Source organism: Corticium candelabrum, chromosome 22 (assembly GCF_963422355.1).
Source record: "Corticium candelabrum chromosome 22, ooCorCand1.1, whole genome shotgun sequence".
Taxonomy (NCBI): Eukaryota; Metazoa; Porifera; class Homoscleromorpha; order Homosclerophorida; family Plakinidae; genus Corticium; species Corticium candelabrum.
Window position 1 is genome coordinate 2,607,209 of NC_085106.1, and position 11,526 is coordinate 2,618,734.

Below are 11,526 nucleotides of genomic sequence, written 5' to 3' on the forward strand. Positions count from 1 at the left end.
AAAAAGACGGTTCAATACGTCTCTGTGTAGATTATCGCGCCCTCAACTCCAAGACAAAGGATACGGCGATTCCAACTGGAAATTTAATAGAAGTTGTGGAATCGATGGCAGGAGCCCAATTTTTCAGTCACATTGATCTAGCGCACGGATACTACCAAGTGCCGATTGCTGAGAACGACAAAGAGAAGACGGCCTTTCGAGCCCCGTCGGGCCTTTACGAGTTCAATCGAATGCCATTCGGATTGAAAGGCGCTCCAGCGACGTTCTGTAGGATGATGGCTTCCGTGTTTGGGCACATGACCCCCCTACAACTCGTACTGTATATGGACGACCTTTGTGTTTTGTCGGTTTCGTTCGATGATCATCTTAAACGGTTAGAAGACACTTTTAAGACGCTGTTAAATTACGGCCTCAGAATTAATGCTAACAAGTGTCAATTTGCAATGACTGAAATTATCTTCTGTGGTCTACGGGTGAGCAAAGATGGACTGGGCCCAGATGCAGAAAAACAGCCGCGATTGCGAAGATTCCCAAACCGGCAAACGTCAAAGAGGTTAGAATGTTTTTGGGTATGGTGGGCTGGTATCGAAGGTTTATTCCGCGGTTTGCAGCTATCGCTAAACCAATGTATAACCTCTTGGAGGGTGACAAGGCTTTTCGATGGTCACACGAATGTGAAATCGCTTTCAGGACTTTGAAAGAGATGCTGATTTCTAATACAGTTCTGAGTCATCCACATCCAGATAGAACGTATGTTCTTACAACAGATGCTTCCATGGTCGGGATAGGAGCAGAATTAGCTCAGCAGACGCCAGAAGGAATAAGACCAGTTGCCTATTTCAGCAAGATACTTTCCAAATCAGAAAGGAAGTATTCCGTATATGACAAAGAATTTCTCGCCATCGTGATGGCTGTCCGTCATTTTCGCCATCATCTCATAGGAACTAAGTTTTGTTTGAGAACTGACCATCGTCCACTGCAGTTTTTGGCCAATACCAAAGACCTCTGGTGTAAACGTGCTAGATGGATTATGGAATTGGAAGAATATTCATTTACTGTAGAATATATAACTAGTCGAGAAAATGTTGTGGCTGATGCTCTAAGTCGACTTGAACACGAGAAAACCCTGAACTTCGACGAATCCGAGAAAATAGGTCAGAACAATAACTCTCCCAACCCGATCGCCGCATTTCGACTTCCGAAAGCTGCAACGTTAGTAGCCAGTATAAGAGACGACTGGTCTATGGAAGAATTTATGAAGGCACAACAGAGAGACCCACTGTTAACGGAAATCAGCGATATTGTGGGTAGGGACCAAGTTGGCCCACGTGTTGATATGAAAAATCAATCAAAGGTGGTAAAGGTAACACTGAAGGAAAATTTGACTTGGTCCCCTGAAGGTGTGCTTCAGAGGATCGCTCCGTCTGGACTGTTGCAAAATGTTGTACCGTCGACGTTAGTTGCAGAAATATTACGTCTTGCCCACGATGAACCCTTTTCAGGACACCAGGGAGTGAAGAAAACGCTTCAAAGAATCTTACAGCGGTTCTGGTGGCCTACAATCAGCGATGATGTTACACAATACACACAATCATGCGACGTTTGCGCTAGAAGAATGTCGGCATGTCCAAGGTCACGAGCACCCTTTAAAAGAGCGACAGCAGGCTACACAACCATTGCAGAATATTGAAATAGACATCAAGGGTCAATTGCCGAAAACTGATAACGGCGCTCAATATATATTCGTCATCCAAGATGCGTTCTCCCGATTTGCAGAGATGCATGCGATCTCAAGACAAACGACGGAAGAGGTATGTGAGAAATTGCTTGAATGGATATGTAGATACGGGATCCCCACATGTATACATTCGGACCACGGCACCTGTTTTACGAGTCGAGCATTTGAAGAATTTTGTTCACGGTATGCCGTAAAACATACAATGTCGACTCCATACCACCCACAAGGAAATGGCTCGGTTGAACGCTTAAATCGCTCCTTGGGTGAAACGTTGTCTAAATTGGTCGCCTCGAATCAATTAGATTGGCAGAAACACCTTCCAGAAATACAGTTTGCCCACAATACCACATTTCATGAATCTATCGCCACCACACCTTACAAGGTCGTGTTCAAGGAAGATCCTAGAACAATAATTCATGCGGCCGCAGGCGTGATTCATAGGCCACAATCTGCCGGAATCAACGAAGCCCCATTAGAAGTTGCGACGGATAGAGATTCTGGAATATCTAGGCTCTATAGCAGAGTCAAGACAAACTCGGAACGAATGGCAGTAAAGAGAAGAAAAACTTACAACAAGTCGAAGCTCGTATTCCATCAGTATCAACGTGGTGAGTTAGTGTGGGTTAGGAATAAAGCGGGAAGACGGAAAGTATCAAGATCTCTTTCACCGCGTTGGATAGGACCGTATGTTGTTGTTAGACCAATATCCGATGTTGTCTACGTCTTAAAATTGCCTCATGGCAGTAAAGAGATAACACTACACCATGATGCTCTGAAGCCATACGTACAACGTGAAGGACGATTTATGCCCGAAAATACATCGAGGAGTCCACGTTCCAGGAGCAGCCGACCGGTAAAGCGCCCCACTTCGACAGAAAATCATGACAATACGGTCGGTTGCGAGAGCACTGACTCGGGAGAAGAGTCACCATCCGAAGCGAAGGGAGGTGCGGAAGACCAGCCTGGAATGCAACCAGAACAAGAGAGCCAACGCGCTTCACCTGAACCACCAGTTGCTCTAAGAAGATCTAAACGGATTCGCAAACCACCCAGACGATTGGATGATTACTTTTTAGAACCAAACGATGGGGAGGATAGTGATGTAGTGTATTGATACTTTGTATTGCGCAGTGCACGTTACTTAGATAAAGCACGCTATTCATTGGGTTCTATAAAAGGACACACACACAATAAATTAGACAGTGGTGTTACACTCACTCGGCTGTCGTGTTACTACCCGCGCCACCTTACAATTGCTGCTACAAAACCAGAGTCGATACTCTAGCTATAATAAGTTAATTGGATTCTTGTACCTTGGATCTGTACGTGCAATGGCTTCATCAAGTACACCGAACACGGAAACTATTGCGCTATCATTTTACTCGTTCTCGCGCGCGCGTTATCATCGGCTCGGAGTTCCAGACAACATCAGTTTCGGTGTAACTGTATATACTAGCAGGGTATGTGTTTTCCTGGGTTACCTGTTTCAATTGAGACTAATAAAGCTATTACAAGAAAACAAGAAAATAAATAAGCGGTTAGAGCATGCGCTCTTGAGGTCGTCTGTCCAATGATATGAGTGTGCAAGGGGCACATATCGCAAGGGAGGAAACTGGTGACCTTGGGGAAACACATACCACTGTGACACGCAGGGGTGCATTTCTCTATTCTCCACCTAATCCGGTTGAGCTCACCCAAACTCCACAAACTAATCCAGTGGGACGGTGGATTAAAACTCAACCGGATTAAAGTTGTGGAGAACAAAGAAATGTGCCCTAGATGTATCCAACACTTGTCCTTGGCATGTAGCAGGCCCTTTCTTCCCTTTTCAAGCACAAACCTGGGTATGAAGTTAATTATTATTAATATTTATTATTTATTATTATTTATTGCTTTGTTTTTATATGCAGCCCATGTACTATTCAGATTCAGGTTAACGCTGACCACTATATATATATAGAGCAGGGGCAGGAGGGGGAAGCTGCCCCTCCACTATCGGGATTGGGGTCGTCGCCCATCCAATACTGGACACTATGTAATGAGACTTCGTTTCAGCGAACGATGATCGAAGAAAATACTTTGAAAGTTCTGTTGCTTGCAAGTAGAAATAATATTGGGTAGTGTTGCAGTTGACTCGCTTGATACACATTGTCATGATCATTTGTGTGATTGTTGCTCTGGCTACTTCTGTCACAAACTAATCAATGACAAACCAACCATATTCAGTTAAATTGGCGGCAGTCTGTTACAAAATTTTCACCCTTCCAATCCAAAAAGAGCTTCCACCGTCCGTAAGCTCACTGTCAAGACTTTAAAACTTCTTTTCCGCTCGTTTCATTTGTACATCAACAGTTGACATGATGATCGACCTATGCTACCAATGTTGTTTAATTGCATTGTGAATGGGACTTTAGCAAGGACAGAAGTCTATATATCCTTGGCAATTGAGGTAGTAAAATGGTAACAACAAGCGGTATTGTTTTAAAATTCTGCGGGCTGTTCTCCACGTCATTCTGTCTAAATAGAGAAGAATAAACAGTGTAATCTGTCGATGAAACGACTTTGTGAAAAATCTGACTGAGATAAAAAAATCACCACTTCCACTAGATTAGTCAACCATGACGTTCTTCAAACAAAATTTTAGAGCAAAGATAAAGCAAAGTACGTTTGCAAAATATGGAACACTGTGTGTCAACCTGTAGGCTAGTGACAGGAGTGATTGGTTGCACAACTAGTTGACTGGTAGATTGAGGACACAGACAGACAGACAGACAGACGTCGTATGTTGTTTCCGTGGCTTATGTTTCTTTGTTGTGATCGAGTTTGCGTTCTGTCTTTACTCTTGTGGCTTCAGTATCTGGGATCATCGCAGCCTTACCTTGCCTTCGTGGTCTAGTGCATTTTCTCCGGATTCTGTCGTCGTCATCTCATCTTCGTCTCATCGTCCATCTTGTGGCTTCAGCGTGTGGGATTATCGCAGCCTTACCTTGCCCTCGTGGCCTAGTGCGTCTTCTCGGATTCTGTCGTCACCATCTCCTGGTCTTCTTTGGATTCATTTCTTCTGACTTGCGTATCTTGTACCTAGCTCTAGCGTCTAGCCTCTCGTATGTAGTTTACAAGTTTTATGTTGTTACTAGTGTTGGACTTTTATAGTTATGTACTTTGCAGTGATGTATAATAGTTCCATGTTTGAAAATATATGTAATGACAGACAGACAGACAGACAGACAGACAGACAGACAGACAGACAGACAGTAAGACTGATTTTTAGCATAGACTGTAATAATGTCTTGTATAAGAGATATATGTATTGACAGACAGACAGACAGACAGACAGTGTCATGAGTAGTGTTATGCATGCGCGTAGGATGTATATATATAAGTTGGGTTTCCTATATACAGATTCAGTCTTGTGTTGTGTTACCAAAGCCTACGCTTAGTCATCACAGTGGTGACAGGAGTTAGTTTCGTTTCTGTTGTGTGGATATGGCTGAAAGGACTGACGCAGTGAGAAGTCGAGACACACAAGCCTGTCTCCGTCACATTGGTTGGCATCCAAGAGTCACTACTTGATGGTTCAGTGAATCAATCAAACAAATAACATCCAACAATGGAAAGATGCATAGTACTGCGCCATGTCGGGAGAGATTGAAATGTGGTTAAACCAAGCAGAAGCGGCCAGAGAAGCCTAGGTAAGAGATATTAAGGAAATAATTGTACGATTGCAAAGAAGGTTTGAGACCGCAGATGGGAAAGAACAGGCTATCCGGAGGTTTGAAGAAGCCCAGCAACAACCAGATGAAGCCCTCTCCGGTTATTTATTTCGGTTGCGACAGATGGCAGACTATGCTTTTGCAAAGGAAGTGCCAGAAACGAAGCGGTCTCAGTGTTGTATCGCTTCATTGCGAGAATGAATAATGACTTTATCCGACAGGAGGTTTTGTGGCATAAATGGTTGACAGCCGAAGGGAAGCCGAAAGAATATGATGAAATCCTCAATGTGGCAGAAGAAGCCAGATCAATTCAAATGGGAATGAGAGCAGCCGTACCAATGACAGTAACAGGTGGAAATGACTGTTTGGATCTTGCCTCTCAAGGGATGGAACAATCCTGTGCATGTTAAAGGATTCCGAAACGCCATCAAGTGGTCTCTAGGGGGCAGCGAGCACAAAGGAGAACTACGACAAGAAAAAGAGGAATAGAATGCGGGTATTGCCACAAAATACACTGGGGCAGGTATAGAAATTGTTGGCAGAGAGCTAGAGAGAATCTTCAATGGGAACTCCAGCAACGTCAAACAAGGCATAACGTTGGGCCAACAACGACGACAGCGGTATTACAAGTTTCTGGCTATACCTCGAATAGACATAGACAGTTTGGTATAACAAGGAAGAGACTACCTCAGAGCCCATTTGTTTCTGTCACGGGAGTGCTGGATCATCAGGACATAGCTGCAATGCTAGACACGGGAGCAGAATTCAGCCTTATATCTGCAAATCGGTTATCAAAAGACAGTTTGAGCTGCCTGAAAGGGTCACCCGTTGTGACGTGCAAGGGTGTTGGAGGTGAGTTGATTCAGGTAAAAGGACAAATATGCAGAGATGTGCAGTTGACTGGAACGCATTTGGAAGTTTTCCATGGTACCAGTTACTCTGGGCGTTGACTTCCTGTCTAGGCTTGGCAAGGTGACCTTTGATTTTCAGGAGATGAAGTTGTTGGTTTCTGGGAGTGGAGAAACAGTAAAGTTGTTAGAGGACTACAGTGATGTTAGACACAAGTTGGAAACTATACACGCACAAGTACAGGAATTCGTGTCAATTCCAGCTGGAAGTGAGATGTTTATCTCGTGTACAGCGTGAGGCATGAGGCAAGGACATGAATATTTAGTAGAACCGTTGAGAAACCACGAGTCAATGGTCAAACCAGCGCATTCAATCGTAATTCCTCAGTCGGACAAAACGCTGTGGATTCGAGTAGCAAATGCTAATAGCCAGTCGGAGGTCCTTCGAAAGGGAGAATTTGTTGCTACTCTATATACTGATGTGTGTGTCGCGTATCGAGGAGAGAAGGAAGGGGCAAGCCAGAAAGTAATGAGGTATAAGATCGGAGAAGACCTAACAGGAGACTAGCGCAAGGAATTAGAAGCAGTGATACAGAAATACGAAACTGTCATGTGGAGACCAGGACAGCCATTGCCTGTGGTAGAGGTAGGGATCGAACACAAGCTGGAGTTGAAGCAGGGGGCAAAGGCTAAGATGAGTAAGCCACGTCGATTATCACAGGCAGAAATGGTAGAGGTTCGGAAGGAGATAGAAGATCTACTTCAGCAAGGTCTTATAAAGACTTCTAGTAGCCCCTGGTCAGCCCCAATTGTGTGTGCTTAGGAGGAAGAATGGTCAGTTGCGACTAGCGATGGATTATAGAGCTCTGAATGCGCAGACAATTTCGAATTCAGCTCATCCAATACCATTGATAGAAGATTTGTTGGATAGATTGGGCAATGCACGTTTCTTCTCTACCCTAGATTTGAAATCGGGATATCATCAGATGCCTATTAGAGATAAAGATAAAGAACTGACAGCATTTGTGGTTCCGTGGGGACAATATCAATGGAAAAGGGGTTGCCCATTTGGCCTGTCGGGAGCCCCATCAACATTACAGCGGATGATGACAGTAATTTTGGGTGATAGTCAGTACAAGGAAGCTTTATGCTATCTAGATGATATTTTAATATGGGGTCGGAATTGGGAGGAACACAAGAGTCGTCTGCGAGTTGCTCTAGAGAAGATTAAGATAGCAGGAGTGGTACTGTCTCCAAGCAAGTGTATTTTTGGAGCTAGACGAGTTGAATACTTGGGATATATTATAGAAGCAGGACAGATAAAAATTAAGGAAGAACAGGTAGAACAAATTCAGAAGCTGAAACGACCAACAACGGTAATGGAGTTGAGAAAAGCTCTTGGAGCATTTGCATATGTGCAGAGATGGATTCCGGGGATGGCAGAAATAGCGAAACCCTTGTATGGAGCTTTAGAGAAGAATGGAAGACACAAGTTGATTTGGACAGAAGAAATGGATGAAGCATTCACGATATTGCAAGATAGAGCAGCAAACGCAATAGCTTTGAATATTCCAGACTTTTCAAAGAAGTTTGTTTTAGTCACAGATGCTAGTAATGAAGCGAGTGGAGCAATGTTGGCAAACAGAGAAGGTGATCAAATGATCGATCAACTGAAACCAATAGCTTTCTTTCATCATACACTTACTTCCGCAGAGAGACGGTATAGCACAACAGATAAAGAACTCTTGGCGGTGGTCTTGGCAATTAAGAAGTTTAGAGTATATCTGGGTAAGCCATTTGATTTGATTACAGATCATAAGGCATTACTGTGGTTACAAACATTGGACATGGCAGATGAACGAGGATGACGCGGACGATGATTGGAATTATTACAGCAATATGATTTCAAGATCATACACAAGGCAGGTCGAAGCCAGGAAATGACTATGGCAGATTATTTATCTCGAGTGGGAGTTGATGGTCGTTTAGTTGCAGTTGTACAACAAGGGTCTGATGTGGGTGTGAAAGAGGAGATGGCAGAGTTGTTTGAGTTGGACACTATCCGACAACAGCAGTCTAAGGAGTCTGAAATAGATCAAGTTATCAAAGCAATCCAGCAGAATAGCACAATGGATAAGGCAGGGCACAATAATGATCTGGAGAGCGCTTATTCCAAGGGACGATTACAGTTGAGTGCCGATGGGATATTGAGATTTGTGAACTTCCGTGGTAGAGCAACACAAAATCACCCCTTGGGTGTTAAACAGGAGTTGTTGGTGGTACTTCCAAAATCTTTGAGAAACGCTTATTGTTTCTAGTACACGATTCGCCCTTGTCAGGTCATATGGGACAAGCGACAACATGGGAGAGAGCTCGTAGAGCAGCTTGGTGGCCTGGTATGAAGACGGATGTGATGAAATATGTTCAAGGATGTGATAAGTGTCAGTTGCATAAGCAAAAGAAATTCCCTGGCAGAGCTCCATTACGGAATACCGATATTCCAGGACGTCCTTTGGACAAGGTTCAAATAGACTTCTGCAGCCCTTTTCACAAGTCAATTCCAGATGAAATGGAGTACATATTGGCTATCCAAGACGTATTCAGCAGATATTGTATTTTGATACCAACAAGAGATTGTAAAGCGGAGACTGCAGCACAAGTATTTCGAGAGAGGTGGGTGTGCCAGTTTGGAATTCCTCTCATGGTACAATCAGATAGAGGTACACATTTCACGGCATTGGTTTTCCAAGAGACTTGTAAAGCTTTAGGGATTAAACACATATCGAGTTCAGCAAATCACCCACAATCTCAGGGCCAGGTTGAGCATCAGAATCATTTGGTGGATAATATTCGTTGTGTAATAGAAGAGGAGCCATATGCTTGGCCTAGAGCAGTCGAGGTAGTACAGTTTGCACATAATACCGCAGTGAATGCTACCACTGGATATACTCCTCATGACTTATTGTTTGGTCAGGCATCACGACGTCCAGAGACACTGTTAGCTAGACAGCTATCACTATCAGGAAGATTGTCAGACGAGGATTGGGAAAATGACGAGACACACAAAGAAATGGCTAGGAGGCAAGTGGAAAATGGACAAAATATTTAGAAGTGTAAGAAGGCGGATTGCACAGTGTCAAGAAAAACGGAAGGTACGAGCTATACAACGAGGTGTTCCATATGAAGTGGGACAAGTGGTACGAAGAAAGTTGTCACCAGCTGAAAGGAGATTAGGGAAACTTTCACCATACAAGAGTTCTAGATATGTGATAATCGAAAAACAAGGAGACACATATTGGTGTCGTGAAATTGAAGGGACAACCCACAAACCATTCAAAGGCATTACAACGACTTAGAACCAGCTCAGGAAGGAACATCATTGTGAGAGAAAAACATCATGGATCAAAGGAGGACGGACAGTGAATTGGATACAGAAGATGACTTTTGTGGACCGGTATCACAAGACCAGAGGGAGCAGCCTGAAGAATATAGTAGACGGTATCCAATGAGACAAAGACGTTATGTGAGACATCTCACACCAGACCCATACGCTAACAGATATGAAGAGGTCGAATATCGGTACACGGATGAGGATGACAAAGATTTTTAATGGGACGGTGAACCTAATTTTGTAGGGGGATGAGTGTCATGAGTAGTGTTACGCATGCGTGTAGGATGTATATAAGTTGGGTTTCCTAAATACAGATTCAGTCTTGTGCTGTGTTACCGAAGCCTACTCCTAGTCATCACAGACAGGTTACCAAAACGGTTCCCTGAAACTAATAGTCTAATAGATATACTGACTACATCAGCGTCAGATATGGGCACTGTTGGCTACTCTTTACAGCAGGCATTGCCATCACAAATCACTCTGTCAAGCCTTCTGTCTACCAATAAAGTACAGCAGAAGTTAACAAGTCAGTCAGTCAAGTCAGAAATTCAATCAAGAATAGACACTACTGCTAGTGTCAGCTAGAGAAGCAGCTCGTCTCAGATTCCTCCAAGGGAAAAGTTCAGGAGCTTGGCTACAGGCCACACTTAGTTCATGTAAGTTCGCACTAGAACCAAAACAATTTCAGTTGGCGGCTTACATGAGGCTGGGTATCCACATGTCAATTGCCAAATAGATGGTCAAATGTGACTGCGGGAAGTCACTTGATGGGGATGGGTACCACCTCATCACATGTATGTATGGCAGACGGACTGTCTGGACTCGCAACACAATAGTTTGAACATGGTCTGAGTGCCTCAGCCAGCTGCACGTTGTTCACAAGATTGAACCAAAACACCGTTATCTGGATTGTAACAGCAAAACTGACATATATGTAGTGGATCCTGACTCCGGTAAAGAAGTGGAGGTAGACATCCCTTTGGCACATCCATGGGCACTTGACGCTCTTCCAAAGGCAGCCCTAGAAAATGGGACAGCAGCAACTGGAAGATAAATGCTGAAAAATGACAAATACAGCAAAAAGGCACGTCCTTGTGGAACTACACTGAATTTTTCATTCCTCTGGTGATGGAGCACTTTAGTTGGTGAGGGCAAGAGGCCCAAAAATATCTCAACCAACTCTCATCAACAGCAACATGGACAACTGAGTGCAGACAAGACAAGTTGAAGAACTACTGGAAGACGCGATTCTCAATTGCGATGCAGCAGTGCAAAGCAAGAGTGTTACTCCAGAAGATGAGCAGAGTCCAGTATAGTGTGACTCAGTTGGTGCCATTAGTAACTCTGTTAGCTTATTGTCAACTGTTTGACTCTTAGTCGTATTTAGGAACCTTTTGGGTCCTAGTTCTCTTAGAACTTGCTGATTTTTAACGTAGACTGTAATAATGTCTTGTATAAGAAATATATGTATTGACAGACAGACAGAGCAATGGCTTCAAGCTACTTTGCCCATTAGGCATGGTGGATTTGGATTGACCAACATTGAGTTGTTGTCTGCTGATGCTTTCGTAGCAGGTTGGGCACAATCTATTCAAGCACTTCCTGCTCGGTTCCCTTCTATTGCTAATGTCATATCTTTGGTCTGCTAATTTGAAGGAAGAATGGGCATAGCGTTAAAAAAATCTTCTCTTCCTGACAACCATTCTTTAGCAGATATCCTTAGTGACACCAAAAGTCTCCAACGCAACCTAAGCTTGGAGCGTACCAAGCACACACTCTCAACATTTATACAAGGATTGGAGTCTATGAGAGATAAGGCTCGTCTGAGATCTCTGC

The 11,526-nt window shown here is 43.6% G+C and overlaps 1 protein-coding gene across 1 annotated transcript; it reads left to right on the forward strand.

The window, feature by feature from the left end:
- Positions 1-8,239: 8,239 nt before the first annotated feature.
- On the forward strand, positions 8,240-9,655 carry LOC134197696 (uncharacterized protein K02A2.6-like). Its single transcript, XM_062667043.1, has 3 exons — positions 8,240-8,528; positions 8,639-9,384; positions 9,434-9,655. The coding sequence occupies exons 1-3, from the start codon at positions 8,240-8,242 to the stop codon at positions 9,653-9,655; spliced, it is 1,257 nt and encodes a 418-aa protein (XP_062523027.1).
- Positions 9,656-11,526: the final 1,871 nt, after the last annotated feature.

Bases quoted from the DNA above. Each gene is read 5' to 3' on its own strand.
- LOC134197696 (XM_062667043.1), top strand. From the start codon at position 8,240: ATGACTATGGCAGATTATTTATCTCGAGTGGGAGTTGATGGTCGTTTA. The intron at 8,529-8,638 runs GTAGAGCAACAC...CGCCCTTGTCAG, and splicing joins GAGATTTGTGAACTTCCGTG to GTCATATGGGACAAGCGACA. The intron at 9,385-9,433 runs GTGGAAAATGGA...CGGATTGCACAG, and splicing joins AAGAAATGGCTAGGAGGCAA to TGTCAAGAAAAACGGAAGGT.